At 40.6% G+C, this 19269-nt stretch overlaps 1 protein-coding gene across 1 annotated transcript; it reads right to left on the reverse strand.

The window, feature by feature from the left end:
• Positions 1-370: 370 nt before the first annotated feature.
• On the reverse strand, positions 371-5346 carry LOC109220409. Its single transcript, XM_019384884.1, has 10 exons — positions 4562-5346; positions 3036-3195; positions 2554-2819; positions 2199-2312; positions 2033-2119; positions 1873-1923; positions 1550-1771; positions 1336-1429; positions 1095-1235; positions 371-841 (listed from the first exon to the last, which is right to left on the reverse strand). The coding sequence occupies exons 1-10, from the start codon at positions 4775-4777 to the stop codon at positions 756-758; spliced, it is 1437 nt and encodes a 478-aa protein (XP_019240429.1). The 5' UTR covers positions 4778-5346; the 3' UTR covers positions 371-755.
• Between the last annotated feature and the right edge of the window lie 13923 nt (positions 5347-19269).

A 19269-nucleotide genomic window follows, 5' to 3' on the forward strand; every position in this document is an offset into this window, starting at 1 on the left:
TGGATAGAAAGACTTTTAAGGTGGATTGTATATATTTTGTAAACAAAACTTGTTTATGTCGGGTAATTAACTATACATGAACATTAAGGATAATAAAGTTTCAAATAGTGAAAAAAAAAAGACTTCGTGCACATGAAAAATCAAGCCCGAAGGCAAAACTACCTAATTACTAGATAGTGACTCGCCATATTAGTAGTTTTTTTTTTTTTCATGCACGAAGCATTTTTTTTTTCATGCACGAAGCATTTCGCGTTTGCGCAAGATTTCAAGGACGGCTCTCCAAGGTTTCTTTTACATGCATCTATATATATATATATATATATAGGTATACACATTAACAAAAAAAATCTGCAAATAAAAAAGAGAGCAATGAATGAATAAGCTCACTAATATTGCTGTTAGAGTGAAATATTATAACGAAAACAAAAGATAAACCTATTCCAATCCCTTCTCCATTATTCCTGGTGTTCAGATTTTCCAGAATTTCAATTGATGGAAGCATGAAAATAGAGGAAGTCAAAATAGAATTACAGGGCGAAAAAACCCTAAACGAAAAGAATTCTATTTTTAACTCCCATATTTTGCTACAGAGTAAAATCTCTAACAGTAAAAATGGAACTAACTTGAGTTGACTGTTATTTTCCATTCACCAAACCAAGAATTTGCCTCCAAATTGAGGCCAACACTTCAAATTAGTGAAGCAGTAATGTATTAGGAACAGTTTGCTTCACACCATTTCTTGGATACTAGCCTAATTAAACCTTGTATTTGCAAAGGTTCTCGAATCCCATGTACTCGTGGCGCTGGATCTTCCCAATCATATTTGAGATTCCGACCCCACCTGTCAAAACGAAGAAGCAAATGTAATGTAGATATTCAAATGAGAGAAGACATAATGCAGCCAATGAGAGAAACTAAGTTCCCGCTATGCGCGGGATCTGGGAAAGGCCGGACCACAAGGATCTATTGTACGCAATCTTTCCCTGCATTTTTGCAAGAGGTTGTTTCCACGGCCCGAACATGTGACCTCCTGGTCACAAGGAGGCAACCCTACCGGTTATGCCAAGGCTCCCCTTCGGAAACTAGATGCTCACCTAGCGATATTGCGCTCACAAATATTGTGAAGGCAAGGATGAAGATGATAAGAGACGCTCGTCCTAATACAACAATCAACCTCCTCACAACGTGTTGCCCAACGAAAGCAGCAACAGTTGCCACAGCAACAAAGTAGAGAGCTGTAAGTAAGAAGCATACAATTCTCAGTTCTGACAAACAAGAATGAAACCGAACAATCTATTTTTTTATGTTCACTAACTTAAAGGAATGGCCACATACCATAAGGAACTGGGAAACGTTTTAGAAGGTAATACTCCACCACGGACATTGATGAGGAGAACATCATTGCAAAGGTGGCAGTGGCACTTGAGACCTAATAACAGAAACACAAGCACGAAAACAACACTGGGTTAGTAGCATTTTTGCATGTTAAGGTGTGAATAAAAAAAGGAAGACGTATAGGTGATCACGCCACGACAGCACACAAACTGACCTGAGGAGGGACACCAAGCTCCAAAAAGAGAGGACCCATGATAAATCCTCCGCCAAGACCAAGAAGTCCGCCAACCAGACCAGCTAGTATACCGAAGAAGCAATAAACAATCAGTTGCATCACACGGAAATTGGTGCCGTCTTCTCCCTTGGATTGAATCTTTCTCCAACCTTTGTACAGACTAATAGCTTCAAATGAAGATACCCCTACAGAAACCGGGATCTGCAGAACAAATACAAGAGTTCATAACGGGATTGCTAGAATCACTTCGTGATCTTGTGAAGTTTGCTTCAAACATAATTTTGACATAACAAAATACAAACCTGCAATAAATTCACCCCCCAATACCACACCGAACAAGTAGCTGTGTAAATCTATTTCAAACACACAAGGCCAGTGAGTTAACATATTACAGAATAGATCAAGACTAACCAAAAACAATGACAAAATTACAGCATCACCAAAAAGATAAGAAATGAAAACCTTTCCAATTTGCAGAGCTAGAAATGCAATCCAAACAAAACAGAGGAGTCCGAATTCCTTCCAGCAAACATTCTCCATGACAGGAACCTAAAATGACATGGCTTTTTTTAGAGTTATGAAATCAGGAGAAGCATAATATTCTCCTTTCACAGTTAGGAAAAGTCACCTCTCGTTCGGAAGTAACTTTGGCGTCCTTTTCAGTGCCATTGGCGGGACCGCTGGGAAGGAGCTTGTATTCTGCTTCATCACCAGTCCCTGAGTTCTTCGCAGCCTCGGCTTCCTGAAGTAAGAAATAACAAATGATTAGCAAAACCCAACAATTCACATACATGACTTATTTAACATCGTCTTGCTAGAAATCCGGCCGGATAAATCATCTTCCGATACTTGCATCCACGTGTTAGAATGGAGAGAAAAAGAAAGAAACAATGAAGGAAAAGTCTCTTTCTTCATGTTAGAAAAGAACACAAAGTAGTGTACAGAAAAAAACAGGAAATTTCCAACAATATAAAGGTGATAACCTTTTTAATAATAGTCTCTTTCTTCCACGTCTCAACCCCTCTTAGAAAGGCCTTGGTTGATGTGAGAAGGAACAGAACAATTAGCAGAACTGTAACCATCCAATCAGCAAATACCACATTGAAAGCAACTCCGATACTAATGCCGAGCATCAGCATTGGCTGGATGAGAACAGCCAAGTCATAATCGATAATAGGCATGTCAATCGTGGGATGCCTGAGCTTTAAGTTATAGTAAACAGTAGAGACTGCAGCTCCCATAATCATACCTGAAAAACCAGAAAAAGAATTGACGAGTTCCTTAACTAGGAGAAAACAGTTCATAACAGAAGATGAACATTCATAAATTAAGACTTGCAACTACAGTTTACTGCTATTGTGTGAGTTCCTTTATTTGGTAATCAGTTAGTATAGCAATTCAGTAATCCATTCAAGTCAGGAAAACGAATTTCCTAAATATCGTGTAAATTAGCCGCTAATCTTACATTTTGAAATTGCTGTAGACGATTTTGGATCAAATCCGACGATAAGACTAAGCATGGGTACGAATATGCCGCCACCACCAACACCGCCTACACTACCAAATGCTGCACCCAAGAATCCAATAATGGTACCAACAACAATTTTCCATCCAAATTTCATATCCTGCAATGACACCACACAGTACTTATTCAAAAATGTCCATTTCATGACATAGTCAATTGCATAAAAGAAAAACTGTGAGTATTATAAATATCAACAGAGCTCAAGGAGGTTATAAACGTAAAGTGCTATTAGTCCGATGGTGTTCGGACTAGCTTGCGCGAACCTCGACTAATTCCACGAGATATCTACTATCTTCCACCAGCAACACGTACCAAGCAACTCTGACCACTCACCTCGTACTTTTTGCCTCAGCTGGGATTTGAACCTGAGACCTCATAGTTCTCAAAGCTACTTCATTGACCACTAAGCCACAACTTTGGGTGCAGTGACATGGACATTGTAGTTATGTTCATTCCTTATGTGTCTTCTCCTAATTTTGTTCAATTCTATTTGAACATCCTAGTTATATTCTCTATTTCTTTTCTTTCTTTTGATGTCGAGTAAGGTGACAAGCATGTTCCATGCCTGCTGAAGAAAAAGGGAAATGAATACCGCCCGGTAAGCATTTCGACATGTTTGGTTATGGGTTGCATTCACTCTCTAGTAGCTCATAGAGCTTATCTTCTTCAAAATCCAGATTTAATAATTTGATAAGTTACTGGACCACCTAAATCCAATAAAATGAGCTCATACATAATAACCAGCTACTCCTATTAATCAGTGTTGTAGATCAAATAAATATGGTACCAAAATTTTAAAAACACAACAACAACTACACTTTAAACACAAAGTAGTTGAGATCGACTATATGAATATTCAATATCCATTCCAATTCATTTGTAACCAGTTTCATTCCAACACTCAATACTTTGTCTCGAGTTTATCAGCGGCGGAGCCACATACTATGATTCGTCGCCAAGTTACTGCGTAAATAGGGTAAAAGCAATTTTTTTATACATATACTAAATTTTGAATCCAATTAACATAAGAGAACTGCATTTTCAGGGTAATGTGTACGCAGACCTTACCCCTACCTTATGAAGGTAGAGAGGATAGACCCTTGGCTCAAGAAGGGTGAAAAGGACGCAATAGACAAATAATAGCAACAGCAAGGTAATAGGACAACAGAAGCAAACGGCACAACGTGTAATAACAAAGATCTAGGAATACGAAAATACAAGACTAGTACGAATACTACTGGTAAGACTAGAAGAAACTCTCGATTTTCTGTCAACACACAACCCTAATTCTCGACCTCCACAACTTAAAGAGCTTATTTTAAAAAAAAAGGTACTTAAAAACTTGTTCATTCATAAAAAATGAATGTTAGTTTTAACTCAATCTATAAAGTCACGACAACTCCATAAGAGCATAGATCAACATGAAACAAAAACAAAATAGTTAAATTAAAAAAACAGAATTTTACCGGCCAAACATGATGGTAACCAGATTCATTAGGCTTCCATAAAAAGTTGACAACAGTTAAAAGGTAATCTGCATCTGAAAGCTCAGTTGCATTTTGGGCTATAACTTCTCTTTTTAAGCTTCTTTCTGCTGAAACAAATATTGCAGCTAAAAGAAAACTCCATGAAATTGACAAAAGTGGCCTCAAAATCTTCAATTTTCCTCCAACTCCCGCCATTCCAAATAAAGATTGACACCTTTTCTCCACACCCAAAAACCCCAAAAATCAAAAAAGTTCAAAAAAAATCTCTCTTTTTCACCTTTTCAAGCAAAAGATTCAAACTTTTCTCCACACCCAAAAACCCCAAAAATCAAAAAAGTTCAAAAAAAATCTCTCTTTTCACCTTTTCAAGCAAAAGATTCAACTTTTCTCCACAAACAAAATACCCCAAAACCAAAAAAAATTCAAAAATTCTCCCTTTCCAACTTTTCTGTTCTAACAATATCAAGATTGAATTTTGCAATGAAAAATGTATGTTAAACAATTTTTTTTTCTTGGAAAATGGGGATTAATAATTAATAAAGATTTAATTGGTTGCTGAGGGAAGTTACAAACCAAAATAGAAAGTGAAGTAATGTGGGAAGGGAGAGAAAATAGGAGGAGAAAATGGAGGGGAAAAGGGTGAAGGAGAAAAGGAGTAGAAAAGAATGGATCTTTGGTCTTTTGTTCCGAGTGTCAAATTTGAATGAAATGAAACGAATGCATGAATATATATATCCAAAGTGTGGTAATTAGGAAATTGAAACTTCACAAGTGCATGAAAAAACAAGGTTTGTAAGTGGCTTGCAAGTGCTTGTTGTTTCAATATATTTTGTTTTTGATTTGAAAAGGACAAATGTGAGAACCAACCCGTCATCTCATGTATTACAGCCCCGTTTCCCCCATTTATTGCTCTTTCATGTTTTATTATCAGCAACGGGTGAATTAGAGTGGAATTGAATTTGGCTTTGATAGGAAATGAAACACTTAGTCTCTTTAAGGAAGGTTTGGTTTGGAAAAGTCAACCGAACGTTGACTTACTAGTTAGAAGGCTCGGATGTGAATTCCGGTGGTTCGGTTAGCTTCGGGAGGTGATTTGTGACTTAGGAGTGCGATCGGAAGTGATTTTGGAGGTCCGGAGTAGAATTAGGCTTGAATTGGCAAAGTTGACATTTTGGCGAATTCCGGTGGATAGGTGAGATTTTGATCCGAGGGTCGGAATGGAATTCCGGGAGTTGCAGTAGCTCCGTTAGGTGATTTTGGATATGTCTGCAAATTTTCAGGTCATTCGGACGTCGTTTGGTCGGGTTTTTGATCAAATGCGTAATTCGGAAGTTTTTAAGAAACTTAGGCTTGAATTCGATGTGATTTGATGGTTTTAGCGTTGTTTGATGTGGTTTGATGATGGGAACAAGTTCGTAAGACGTTTTGGGATATGTTGTTGCCTTTGGTTGAGGTCCCGAGGGCCTCGGGATGAGTTCGGATGGCTAAACGGAGGTTTTGAACTTTGAAAATGTTGCAGAAAATTGCCCAGCTGTTGCAGACCAAAATTGGTCTTCGCGTTCGCGTCTGTAGGCACGCGTTCGCGGAAGGTAAAATCTTAGACCATCGCGATCGCGTGGGAAGGCCTCTCGTTCGCGTAGAAGGGCCTGGGGGCCCAGCTTAGTTTGTTCATCGCGTTCGCATGCGGTGTATCGCGTTCGCGTAGGAGGGTAAGCTGGACCATCGCGTTCACGTTTGTAGTATCGCGTTCGCGTAGGGTAATATTTTGGTCAACGGAATTTGTTCAATGCGAACGCGGGGGTGTTGACCGCGTTCGCGAAGGGAAAAAAAACCTGGGCGTCCAGAGGGATTTTTATATTATTTTAACCGCGATCCCATTCATTATTTCCTCCATTGTTAACCTTCTTAAGAGCTTTGGGCAAGAAATTTCGAGGGTTTTGACAGAGAATCGAGTGGAGGTAATTTACTTGGCTTAATTACTCGAGTTTATGGTAAATTTATCATAGAAATCAGTGGAAATTCATCAAAATGGGGTAAGTTAGGGCTTGAGAAATTAGGATGTAAAAATGGAATTTTGAGGGTTAAACGAACTCCGATTTTGGTAAATTTTATATGTACGGACTCTTGGCGAGACGAGGAATCCGGTGATGTAAATTTCGTAATTTTTTGAGAAGTGGGCCCGGGGCTCGGGTTTTGCCAACTTCGTGAATTTTGGTATTTTTCGAGTCTTTTCGATTGGGTTATGTTTCTTTAGCCTATTGTAATGTATTCGTTGTGGTTTTAATCAGATTCGACCTGCGAAGAGGTTGATTCGAAAGGCAAAGGCATAGCGAGCTAGACTTGTGGCCGGCTTGAGGTGAGTAATAGATACAGATGATGACTTGAGGGTTTGAAACCCCGATATATCACATTGTGACGCTATATTGAGGCAAGACACGTACTCTATGACGAGTGCGGGGTCGATCGTGACTGGGGACTGTGACCTAGTCTGTTCCGAATTATGTTCGTACTGCGTTCTTGACTAGAAATTGTTTGCTAATTATCCTACTTGGGGTTTATGAATTGTTTGGGGCTTTGTGCCTATCATGTGCATCCTTCAGGGATCCCTATCACTGATTCCATGATGCTTAGCATATTTCATGATATCAGTCCTGAGTTAGACACTGCCTCGAAATGGTTAGTAAATAAATAAAGGTTTAAACACTTAGCTCTAAAATTCCTAATAATTGAAACTAAAGTGAATAATTTGACTGTGCCTGATTGGCTTGCATGCATATATATACCTGGACTGAGTGTGGATCGGGCTGCACGCCGCAGCGAATGTTACATTGATATTGCGCTTGGGCTGTAGGAGCCCCTCCGGAGTCTGAACCCCCACAGTGAGCGCGAGTACCCAAATGGATCGGGCTGCGCGCCGCAGCGGTCATGTGCATTGCATTGCATTCATGCATTTATACCTAATTGTCTTAATTGTCCTGGTATTGTTGTTGTTCCATCGTTTTATGTGCTGATCGCTGATTATAGCTTTATATTGTAATATTTCGGGATTTATTACTTTCAGCCATTATATATGTTTATTACTCACTGAGTTGGAAGTACTCANAGGTAGAGTTGAGCACCGCATTTCATCCTCAGACGGACGGACAGTCCGAGCGTACCATTCAGATATTGGAGGACATGTTGCGTGCCTGTGTTATTGATTTTGGAGGTTCTTGGGCTGAGTTTTTGCCACTTGCAGAGTTCGCGTACAACAACAGCTATCGGTCCAGCATTCAGATGGCACCGTATGAGGCCTTATATGGGAGACGGTGTAGGTCTCCGGTTGGTTGGTTTGAGCCCGGCGAGGCTAGACTATTGGGGACAGAGTTGGTTCAGAATGCCTTAGAGAAGGTGAAAGTGATTCAGGAGAGACTTCGTACAGCTCAGTCGCGTCAGAAGAGTTATGCGGACCGGAAGGTTCGAGACGTATCCTACATGGTGGGCGAGAAGGTCTTGTTGAAGGTTTCGCCTATGAAGGGCGTTATGAGATTTGGGAAGAAAGGAAAGTTGAGTCCACGGTTCATTGGTCCTTTTGAGATACTTAGAAGAGTTGGGGAGGTGGCCTACATGCTTGCCTTGCCACCCAGCTTGTCGGGAGTTTACCCAGTATTTCACGTTTCTATGCTCCGGAAGTATGTTGGGGACCCGTCCCATGTGTTAGACTTCAGCACGGTTCAGTTGGATGATGACTTGACTTACGATGTGGAGCCAGTGGTTATTTTGGGTCGTCGGGTTCGGAAATTGAGATCAAAGGATATAGCTTCGGTAAAGGTGCGATGGAGAGGTCGGCCCGTTGAGGAAGCTACTTGGGAGACTGAGCAGGAGATGCGGAGCAGATATCCTCACCTATTTGAGACCTCAGGTATGCTTCTCGACCCGCTCGAGGACGAGCGTTTGTTTAAGTTGGAGAGGATGTGACGACCCAACCCGTCGTCTCATGTATTACAGCCCCGTTTCCCCCATTTATTGCTCTTTCATGTTTTATTATCAGCAACGGGTGAGTTAGAGTGGAATTGAATTTGGTTTGGATAGGAAATGAAACACTTAGTCTCTTTAAGGAAGGTTTGGTTTGGAAAAGTCAACCGAACGTTGACTTATTAGTTAGAAGTCTCGGATGTGAATTCCGGTGATTCGGTTAGCTTCAGGAGGTGATTTGTGACTTAGGAGTGCGATCGGAAGTGATTTTGGAGGTCCGGAGTAGAATTAGGCTTGAATTGGCAAAGTTGACATTTTGGCGAATTCCGGTGGATAGGTGAGATTTTGATCCGAGGGTCGGAATGGAATTCCGGGAGTTGCAGTAGCTCTGCTAGGTGATTTTGGATATGTTTGCAAATTTTCAGGTCATTCGGATGTCGTTTGGTCGGGTTTTTGATCGAATGCGTAATTCGGAAGTTTTTAAGAAACTTAGGCTTGAATTCGATGTGATTTGATGGTTTTAGCGTTGTTTGATGTGGTTTGATGATGGGAACAAGTTCGTATGATGTTTTTGGGATATGTTGGTGCCTTTGGTTGAGGTCCCGGGGGCCTCGGGATGATTTCGGATGGCTAAACGGAGGTTTTGAACTTTGAAAATGATGCAGAAAATTGCCCAGCTGTTGCAGACCAAAATTGGTCTTCGCGTTCGCGTCTGTAGGCACGCGTTCGCGGAAGGTAAAATCTTAGACCATCGCGATCGCGTGGGAAGGCCTCGCGTTCGCGTAGAAGGGCTTGGGGGCCCAGCCTAGTTTGTTCATCGCGTTCGCATGCGGAGTATCGCGTTCGCGTAGGAGGGTAAGCTGGACTATCGCGTTCGCGTTTGTAGTATCGCGTTCGCGTAGGGTAATATTTTGGTCAACGGAATTTGTTCAATGCGAACGCGGGGGTGTTGACCGCGTTCGCGAAGGGAAAAAAACATGGGCGTCCAGAGGGGTTTTTATATTATTTTAACCGCGATCCCATTCATTATTTCCTCCATTTTTAGCCTTCTTAAGAGCTTTGGGCAAGAAATTTCGAGGGTTTTGACTGAGAATCGAGTGGAGGTAAGTTCCTTGGCTTAATTACTCGAGTTTATGGTAAATTTATCATAGAAATCAGTGGAAATTCATCAAAATGGGGTAAGTTAGGGCTTGAGAAATTAGGATGTAAAAATGGAATTTGGAGGGTCAAACGAACTCCGATTTTGGTAAATTTTATATGTACGGACTCGTGGCGAGACGAGGAATCCGGTGATGTAAATTTCATAATTTTTCGAGAAGTGGGCCCGGGGCTCGAGTTTTGCCAACTTCGTGAATTTTAGTGTTTTTCGAGTCTTTACGATTAAGTTATGTTTCTTTGGCCTATTGTAATGTATTCGTTGTGGTTTTAATCAGATTCAGCGTGCGAAGAGGTTGATTCGAAATGCAAAGGCATAGCGAGCTAGACTTGTGGCCGGCTTGAGATGAGTAATAGATACAGATGATGACCTGAGGGTTTGAAACCCCGATATAGCACATTGTGACGCTATATTGAGGCGAGACACGTACTCTATGACGAGTGCGGGGTCTATTGTGACTGGGGACTGTGACCTAGTCCGTTCCGAATTATGTTCGTACTGCGTTCTTGACTAGAAATTGTTTGGTAATTATCCTACTTGGGGTTTATGAATTGTTTGGGGCTTTGTGCCTATCATGTGCATCCTTCAGGGATCCCTATCACTGCTTGCATGATGCTTAGCATATTTCATGATATCAGTCCTGAGTTAGACACTGCCTCGAAATGGTTAGTAAATAAATAAAGGTTTAAACACTTAGCTCTATAATTCCTAATAATTGAAACTAAAACTGGACAATTTGACTGTGCCCGAGTGGCTTGCATGCATATATATATCTGGACTGAGTGTGGATCGGGCTGCACGCCGCAGCGAATGTTACGATGATATTTCGCTTGGGCTGTAGGAGCCCCTCCGGAGTCTGAACCCCCACAGTGAGCGCGGGTACCCAAATGGATCGGGCTGCGCGCCGCAGCGGTCATGTGCATTGCATTGCATTCATGCATTTACACCTATTTGTCTTACTTGTCCTGGTATTGTTGTGGTCCCACCGTTTTATGTGCTGAATCGCTGATTATAGCTTTATATTGTAATATTTCAGGATTTCTTACTTTCAGCCATTATATATGTTTATTACTCACTGAGTTGGAAGTACTCACTTTACTCCCTGCTCCATGTGTGCAGATTCAGGTGCTCCGGAGACTTAGTGGAGCTGTTTGCTGTCTTCTTGGATTTCGTTTTAGGAGTTGTTGAGGTAGCTGCCTGACGTCCGCAGGACCCGACTTCTCCCCTTTATTTCATTTATTTCTTCCATATTCTAGACTTCTCTATCACTATGGATATCTATATTACTCTATTACATCTAGAGGCTCTAGACTCGTGGCTCCAGATCTATTGGGGGAATGTTTGGATATTCGTTATTATTTTCCGTACTATTTTATTTAGATTCGGATTGGGACCTTGATATTTGCTATTCTAATCGTATTATTTGTTAACGGATTGCGTATTTGGGTTGAGAGTATTTAATTGGTCGGGTTTGCCTAGCATTAGTGTTGGGTGCCATCACGACCGGGATTGGGGTCGTGACATTTATAGTAATAATTTTGTCTTCTTTCAGACTTATCACATACTGCTATCACATTCTCTTAAGGGAATGAGAATGGAGCAAATTCAATGGGACGGGTTTTTAATTCTTTGCCCACAATCATACATGAATTTGATCATGGCGAGGCATAGAAATTTTACCACTTCGGGTGGTTATAATTTCTTACAAACTCCATTAGAGTTATAATCATACTTTGTTGTCTTTGCTTGTATTTAAAATCAAAGTATAGAATAAAAGAGAAAAATACGGTAAAATACTTACCTTAAATCCAGAATTTAATCATGAAGGAAGTTCATGGAATAATTGACAATCATTATGCTCAATCCCAAAGCTTCTACTCAACTGGTTAGAGTCTCGTGCTGATAACGTGTTATTAACAATAAAAGAAGAGGAAGAATTGTCACGACCCTAGTTCACCAACCGTGAACATGTCATGACGGCACCTGGTCCCCATGACCAGGTAAGCCTAACATTTGTGGAAATATATTAATTGCGGAAAAATAGAGAAAATCAAATCAAATATCTAAAAGAAACTGTACTGAATGCCGCTTGGCAAGTACAACTCAATGTCACAAGTCTAAAACAATTCCCAAAACCCGGAAACTCACGGGCAACACAGGCTAATAGAGATCCAATAGGTACTCTAATCTCCAGAATAACTACATCAAAAGTATGATAGGACAACAGCTCTACAACTAGAATAAGGAAGAAGACTCTTCGGTCTGCGGACGCTGCAGATATACCTCGAAGTCTCCGTATGTCTCCTCGCCTCAAGGATAATGTGCCTGAGTAGAGGTACCGGGATGATCTGCACATGAAAAACATGCGCAGGAAGGGCATGAGTACACCACAGCGGTACTCAGTAAGTGCCAAGCCTAACCTCGGTTGGGTAGTGACGAGGAAGGTCAGGGCCATACTGAGACAAAATATAGTAATAACAATAATTAACAGTATGATAATCTGACAGAAATAATAAATACAGCAGTGAATAAGACAGATTAAACAAGGCAATAGCAAAATACACAAGAACGGAACAACCACAGATTAAGTACAGCTCAACACCAAGGGTAACAATGAGGATCTCCCAGGATACCGTCCTGTAGTCCTTTTCTCAACCGTCCAGTGGATCTCCCGGGATACCGTCCCGTAGTCCATCATATGTGAATACCCGAAGGATCTCCCGGGATACCGTCCCGTAGTCCAACTATCAACGTGCAGGGGATCTATCGGGAATCTAACCCGCAGTCCCAAAGTAAAAGTGCAGGGGGATCTACCGAGAATCGAACCCGTAGTCCCAAAGTAAACAAACAAGGGGGGGATCTACCGGAATCCCACATCCGTAGTCCCAATGTAAATGCGCAATCACAACCAGAAGGTACACGGAAACGAAGTACAAAAGACAAGCAACAGGTAGTACTGGCCTAGCATGCTTCACGTAGTACAGTTAAGGCAACTTAAGCAATTAGGCAAGTTAAATCAACTAAACATGCTTTCCTAATCTAGCACAAGTTATAATTGTAAGTAGAATAAAACAAATATGGAAGGAACTCAATCTCAATATCTTAAGAAAATCGGATTTCCAACGATTGGCTCAAGTACGCGCCCGTCACCTCGCGTACAAGGCACTCAAATCAACAAAAAACAAATCCTAAGGGGAAAAGTCCCCCACACAAGGTTAGGCAAGCCACTTACCTCGAACCGGCTCAATATCAACTAGAAACCACGCCCTTGCCACGAGTATCCGACTCCAAATGGCCCAAATTCAATTACACATTGTAAATAATATTGCAAACAACTGATTCCGCTAACAAATTTACAGCTAGGGCGCAAAATAGGTAAAATGACCGAAACGCCCCTCCAACCAACGTCTCGGAATCGAATAATTTTCACATTTTCAGAATCCTCGTACTCTCACGAGTCTAACCATATAAAAATCTCCCAAATCGGAGGTCAATTGCGCACTCAAAACTCAATAATTAGGTCTATGAAGTTTCTTCCAATTTTCCCCAATTTTGACCTTGAATTCGAATTCAAATGGTGGATTTAACTATATAATGATGAAATATAACAAGAAGGGACCAAAGAAACGTGACCCAGTGATCTTCACTTCAATTCCCACTCAGAATCGCCTTAAACCGAGCTCTCAATTGATTTTGCAAACTTATGAAATTAAACCCTCGACATTGATGTTTCTGAACAGGGATTTCCGCTTCTGCGGACAAGGGACCGCTTCTGCGGTCCCACTTTTGCGGAACACTGGCCGCTTCTACGGCTTCCTTTAAAATCCCAGCTTCCGCTTCTGCGGTTCCCATCTCGCAGAAGCGGATCCACTTCTGCGGAATTTCTACCGCTTCTGCGGTTTCCTGGAAGGTGACCAAAAATCGCTCCTGCGAAACCAAGGCCGCTTTTGCGGCTCCGCTTCTGCGGTTCCCAAGCCGCAGAAGCGAAAAGATACTAGAAGCAGCAGAACTGCTACCTCTTAACTTCCAAAATTCTTCCGTTAACCACCCGAAATCATCCCGAGGCNCGTCAGTTTAGGACTTAAAAAGTACAATCAAACCTCTTTATAACAGGTTCGTTTGTTTTAATTTTTTTTTAATTGTTATAGCTAATTGATGTTATAGAGAACGTATATTATAATCTAGTATAGAAATTGGTTCCTAATATGTAGATTATTTAGAACTTTCCTTATCTTTATTATTATGATCTAATTATAAATATAATGTACTTATTATTATTTTTAATATTATTAACTTGTTCAACTAATTTCGATAGAATTTGCATGAATTTAATTGCTTAATTTATATATAAGACATAATTAGTGATTAGTTAGTAGAAAGTGGTTTTCTTAAATAATTTTTATGTGTAATTTTTGATAAATTAAATATTTAAAACAATTGAGGGTATTGTAGTAAACTTATCAGTTAAAGTACAGTACGATACAGTCAAACCATACAGCAAAATGTTATTTAACAACAACGAACAATACAATCTATCCAAACATTGTATTCATAAAACGATACGATACAATACAATACAGTACAATACGATACATTATAAACGATGGGGAACAGTGATCCAAACAGAGTGTTAGTTTTTCTTTTTTTAGGAGTTGACAACAACACTTTTTTTCCATGACGTACGTAATATTTCTTGTTAGTTTTAATAAATGGCAGCAATTTTAGTTTTATTATTGGTATATATGATAATAATCATGAACTGCTACTTGCTAACACAAATTTTAATCTTGTGGTATTTTGTGGTAGTACAATATATTCAAAGTGCAAATAAATTGACAACAACATATTTCATAGTTATTTCATATGTCTAATAATTACCAACTTATTTACTTTTATGTTAAATATTAGAAAACTTAGTAAATATTAGAAAACTTATTAAATGAATATTCATAAATAGTAGAGCAATAACTAAATGATTGTAGTTAAATGATGTCTAATAATTACCAAAAAGAAAAAGAAAGAGTATATACATATAGCGCCACTTTTTATGGCACTATATCAGCTGTGTCAGATTTTTTTTGTATAACGCCAGAAAATCTGGCGCTATACATTAACGGTGCAGTTACCGTTAATGTATAGCGCCAGGTTTTCTGGCGTTATATATAGTATGGTAACTTTTTTTTTACACCTATTTGTGTAGTTTGAGTCCAAAAGAACTACATTTTGGTTCCGGACTCTAATTTTATTCATGACGTTAGATATTTCATTTTTATCTCTCTCTTCAATTAAATAATTTACAGAAAATAGGTTAGTTGACAAGAGGTTACACCTCGAATTGCAGTGTTCAAAATCGAATTTAATTTTCACCCGCTGCTAGCTATATCATCCATATATTCCCTTATTAAATGTTACTAAGTACTAACTGTATTCGTCTAAATTTGGACGGCTTGACAACTGCAAATAAATATAGTCGAGGACAGAGCCGAGCACGGCACAGTGGCAAGGAGTCGTCTTAAGAAGGATTATTGCCGAGGTCAAGTAAAGGGAGCAAGGAAGCAACGGTAGGATATATTTAGTAATAGACATAAGAAATATTCCATTGGATATTCTTTTATGTTGTACATTTTAGGGTTTCTTAGGGATATCGCTTATAAATAGGAAGAGATAAAGAACAAAAGGGGGATCTTCACTTTTTGATAAGAGCACTTTGTAAAGGGTTGACTATAAAGAATATACAAAAAAACTTGTCTTGTTCACTAACTACATTGCTCAAGATACATTGTTCTCTCTTTGTTTACAAGATCCAAAGATTCCTTATCCATCCTCACTTTCCATCATTCCATGTTGCTGTCAGGAAGAAGAATCACCCAAATCATCTAACATTCGGGTGATAAATTCCTTCTTATTACAATTATTGTCATTATCCACATTTATTGCCATTATCTACATTTATTGCATGTTCTTATTATAACATTCATTGATAATCATTGAACACATACTTGATATTTATAATTCTCAAGCACGGTCTCATCTCACCGATCTCCTTCAATCTTAGATCTAGAATTTATTACGTTTAACTAGAATTCACCCCCTATTTTCTCATTAATTAGTTTAGCAAAAAGCTTAACACTTTTTGGTCAAACAATTTGGCACCGTCTGTGGGGAGATTCCAGTTAAAATTTTAGATCTTTCTAGATTAAAAAAAACAACAACATCATCCAACTTTTTTTCGTTTGCACAAACTAACAATGGCAGGAAAAGGAAATGAAAGACTCAAAGCAGTAGTAGACGTCACTGCCAACCTCTTGAACACCATCAACGAGGTTGATATAGAAGGCAAGGAGAATGTGACGCTAAGTGCTACACCCAGGTGGAGCGACTCACCTCCCCCTCATGGGAGTGTAACCGCTTCACGCGAAAGGGGAGCCTCCACATCCACAATTGAGGAAGCGCCGCCAGCAATCAAAAAACTACTGCAGACGATGCTGACAAGCATTCTGAGCGACATTCTCGACAAACCCGTTCAACAGACGAATAAAAACGTCATACAAGCGGATACCATAGCAACCGCCGATGAGCAACATGCTCCCCCAACAGGTAACACTCACACCGCTGTTGATGTAGGTAACGACGCTTTTACCTCCATCCTAAAGAAAATGGAAGAAATGGAGAACGAGAATAAAGCGATCCGCAACCAAATGAGGGAGCATCAATGTAACGACCCGACCGGTCGTTTTGAGCTTTTGCACTTTGATCGCCAGTTCCCGGGTATGACTTGCCCCGTGTAATGTATTATGACTAACGTAGATCGTTGGTTTTGGTTTTCAGGAAAAATTTGGAATGAATTTGAAAGAACAGTTTCAGTTGGTAGCTTGGAATTTGAAAGGTTTGACCAAGAGTTAACTTATTTGTATACGAGCTCGGATCGGAGTTTTTATAATTTGGTTAGCTTCATTGGGTGATTTATGTCTTAGGAGCGTGATCGGAATTGGTTTTGGAAGTCCGGTGTAGAATTAGGCTTGAATTGGCGAAGTTAGTATTTTGGCGATTTCCGGTTGATAGGTGAGATTCTGATCCGGGAGTCGGAATGGAATTTCGAGAGTTTCTGTAGCTTCGTTAGGTGATTTGTGATGTGTGTGCAAAATTTCAGGTCATTCGGACGTGGTTTGGTTGGGTTTTTGATCAAAAGCGTGTTTCGGAAGTTTTAGAAGAACTTAGGCTTGAATTCGATGTGAATTGATGGTTTTGATGTTGTTTGAGGTGTTTTGATCATTGGAACAAGTTTTAATGATGTTTTGGGATGCGTTGGTGCTTTTGGTTGAGGTCCCGGGGGCCTCGGGTGAGTTTCGGATGGACAATCGGGTTATATTCTATGTTGAAGAGTTGCAGAAAATTTGTCTCAGCAGTTGCAGCAATTTATCTCTTCGCGTTCGCATTAGTGTTCTCGCGTTCGCGAAGAGTAGGCGGAGGAGGGTGTGAAATTTGCCTTCGCGTTCGCGAAGTAGGCATCGCGTTCGCGAAGGGGTGTGATCTCAGTGCATCGCGTTCGCAGGTTCTTATTCACGTTCGCCTAGAAGGATTCGAGTAAATGGATTTGAAGTGGAATTGTGCCACGCGTTCGCAGGTGTATTGTCGCGTTCGCGAAGGGTCGCTCGGGCAAATCATCGCGTTCGCGAGTCCGGTATCGCGATCGCGTAGAAGGGAAATCTGGTCAAGGTAAAATGTGCATTGCGAACGCGAGAGTTAGACCGCGTTCGCGAAGAAGAAAATCCTGTAGCTGGGCAGAATGTTTTAAAGTCACCTTGTTCGCGATTTTGGGCCTATTTTCACCCATGGCTGCTCGTTTTTGGAGATTTTTGGAGGAAATGAAAGCGGGATTCAAGAGGAATCGACTTGAGGTAAGAATCTTGGTCTTAAAACTTGATTATATTGTGAAATCCACCTAGAAATTCATGGAACTTAAGCAAAAATGGAAGAAACTAGGGCTTGGGGTTCTGAAATTTGATTTGGGGATTTGAAGGACAATTGGGGTCGGATTTGAGAACTTTTGGTATGTATGAACTCGTGAGGAGATAAGGATATTAATGGAAAAATTTCTGAGTTTCGAGAAGTGGGCCCGGGGCTCGAGTTTTGCCAATTTCGAGATTTTTAATAAATTTTCGATTGTTTTCGATTGGGTATTGTTCCATTGGCATACTGTGACGTATTCGTTCTGGTTTTGGATAGATTCGACGCGCGTGGAGGCCGATTTGAGGGGCAAAGGCGTCGCGAGCTAGAGATTTTGCCGGTTCGAGGTGAGTAATGATTGTAAATGATATCCTGAGGGTTTGAAACCCCGGATTGCACACCGTAGTGATATATTGAGGTGACTTGCACGCCGGATAGCGAGCGTGGGGTAGAGCACCGTTGAGGGATTGTGACTTGGTTCGTCCCGATTGATGATTTTACCGCGTATTTGACTGAAACTTATTTGTTATTATCATGATTTGGGCTGATTGCCATATTTGGGCTTCGTGCCAATTATCTGAACCCTTTGGGGATTTTTATCACTGTTTCCTCACTATTTTGATATACTACTTGAACTTAGTCCTGTTGATTATACTGTTTTACAAACTCAGCCGCTTTAATTGAACTTTGAGACTTCAATGATATTTCCACTGTTGTTTGGGCTGAGCACTACTATTTATTTGATGCCCGAGGGGCTTATGATGTTTTCTGGACTGAGTGAGGCCGAGGGCCATATGTGAGGATATGATGAGTGATGTGAGGAGGCTTCCAGGCCTCGTGAATGATGTGAGGAGGCTTTCAGGCCTTGTAAGTGATATGAGGAGGCTTTCAGGCCTTGTGAGTGATGTGAGGAGGCTTTCAGGCCTTATGAGTGTTGTGAGAAGGCTTTCAGGCCTTATGTTATATGCCACGAGGTGGCTTGATATTGCGCTTGGACCGTAAGGGGCCCCTCTCGGAGTCTGCACACCCCAGTGAGCGCCGTCGACGAGATATGGATCGGGCTGCACGCCGCAGCCAGATGTGGATCGGGCTGCACGCCACAGCGGTTACTATATGATACTGTTCTGAGAGTGATCTAAGAGAGAGAGCCCGAGGGGCTGAGAGTGAGCCCGAGGGGCTGGTACTGTTTTGAGATATTGCCCGAGGGGCGAACTTTTATGTGCCCATCTTGCATATTTACTTGCCTTTTTACCTGTTATACTGCGGTATTTGTGCCCGAGGGGCGGATTTTTCTGTGCTTATCAGCACTAACTGTTTTGAAATTGTTTCGTAACTGTTGAAAAGATCATTTTCAAAAGAGATTTAAACTGAGCCAATATATTTCTAAAGATTTCACAGCTTCACTATTTTTCTCAAAGGATTGTACCCTGCTTCTATACAGCATGTTGGTTGCTTTACGTGATTTTTTACTGCTCAGTTGTTGTTTACCTTTATTACTCACTGAGTTGGAGTACTCACTTTACTCCCTGCACCTCGTGTGCAGTTGCAGGTATTTATTCATCCGGTAGCGGGTAATTGCTGTTTGGAGGCAGAACTGTAGTAGTTTAGCGAGGTGACTGCCAACGTTCAC

Source organism: Nicotiana attenuata, unplaced genomic scaffold (genome assembly GCF_001879085.1).
Source record: "Nicotiana attenuata strain UT unplaced genomic scaffold, NIATTr2, whole genome shotgun sequence".
NCBI classification, from domain to species: domain Eukaryota; kingdom Viridiplantae; phylum Streptophyta; class Magnoliopsida; order Solanales; family Solanaceae; genus Nicotiana; species Nicotiana attenuata.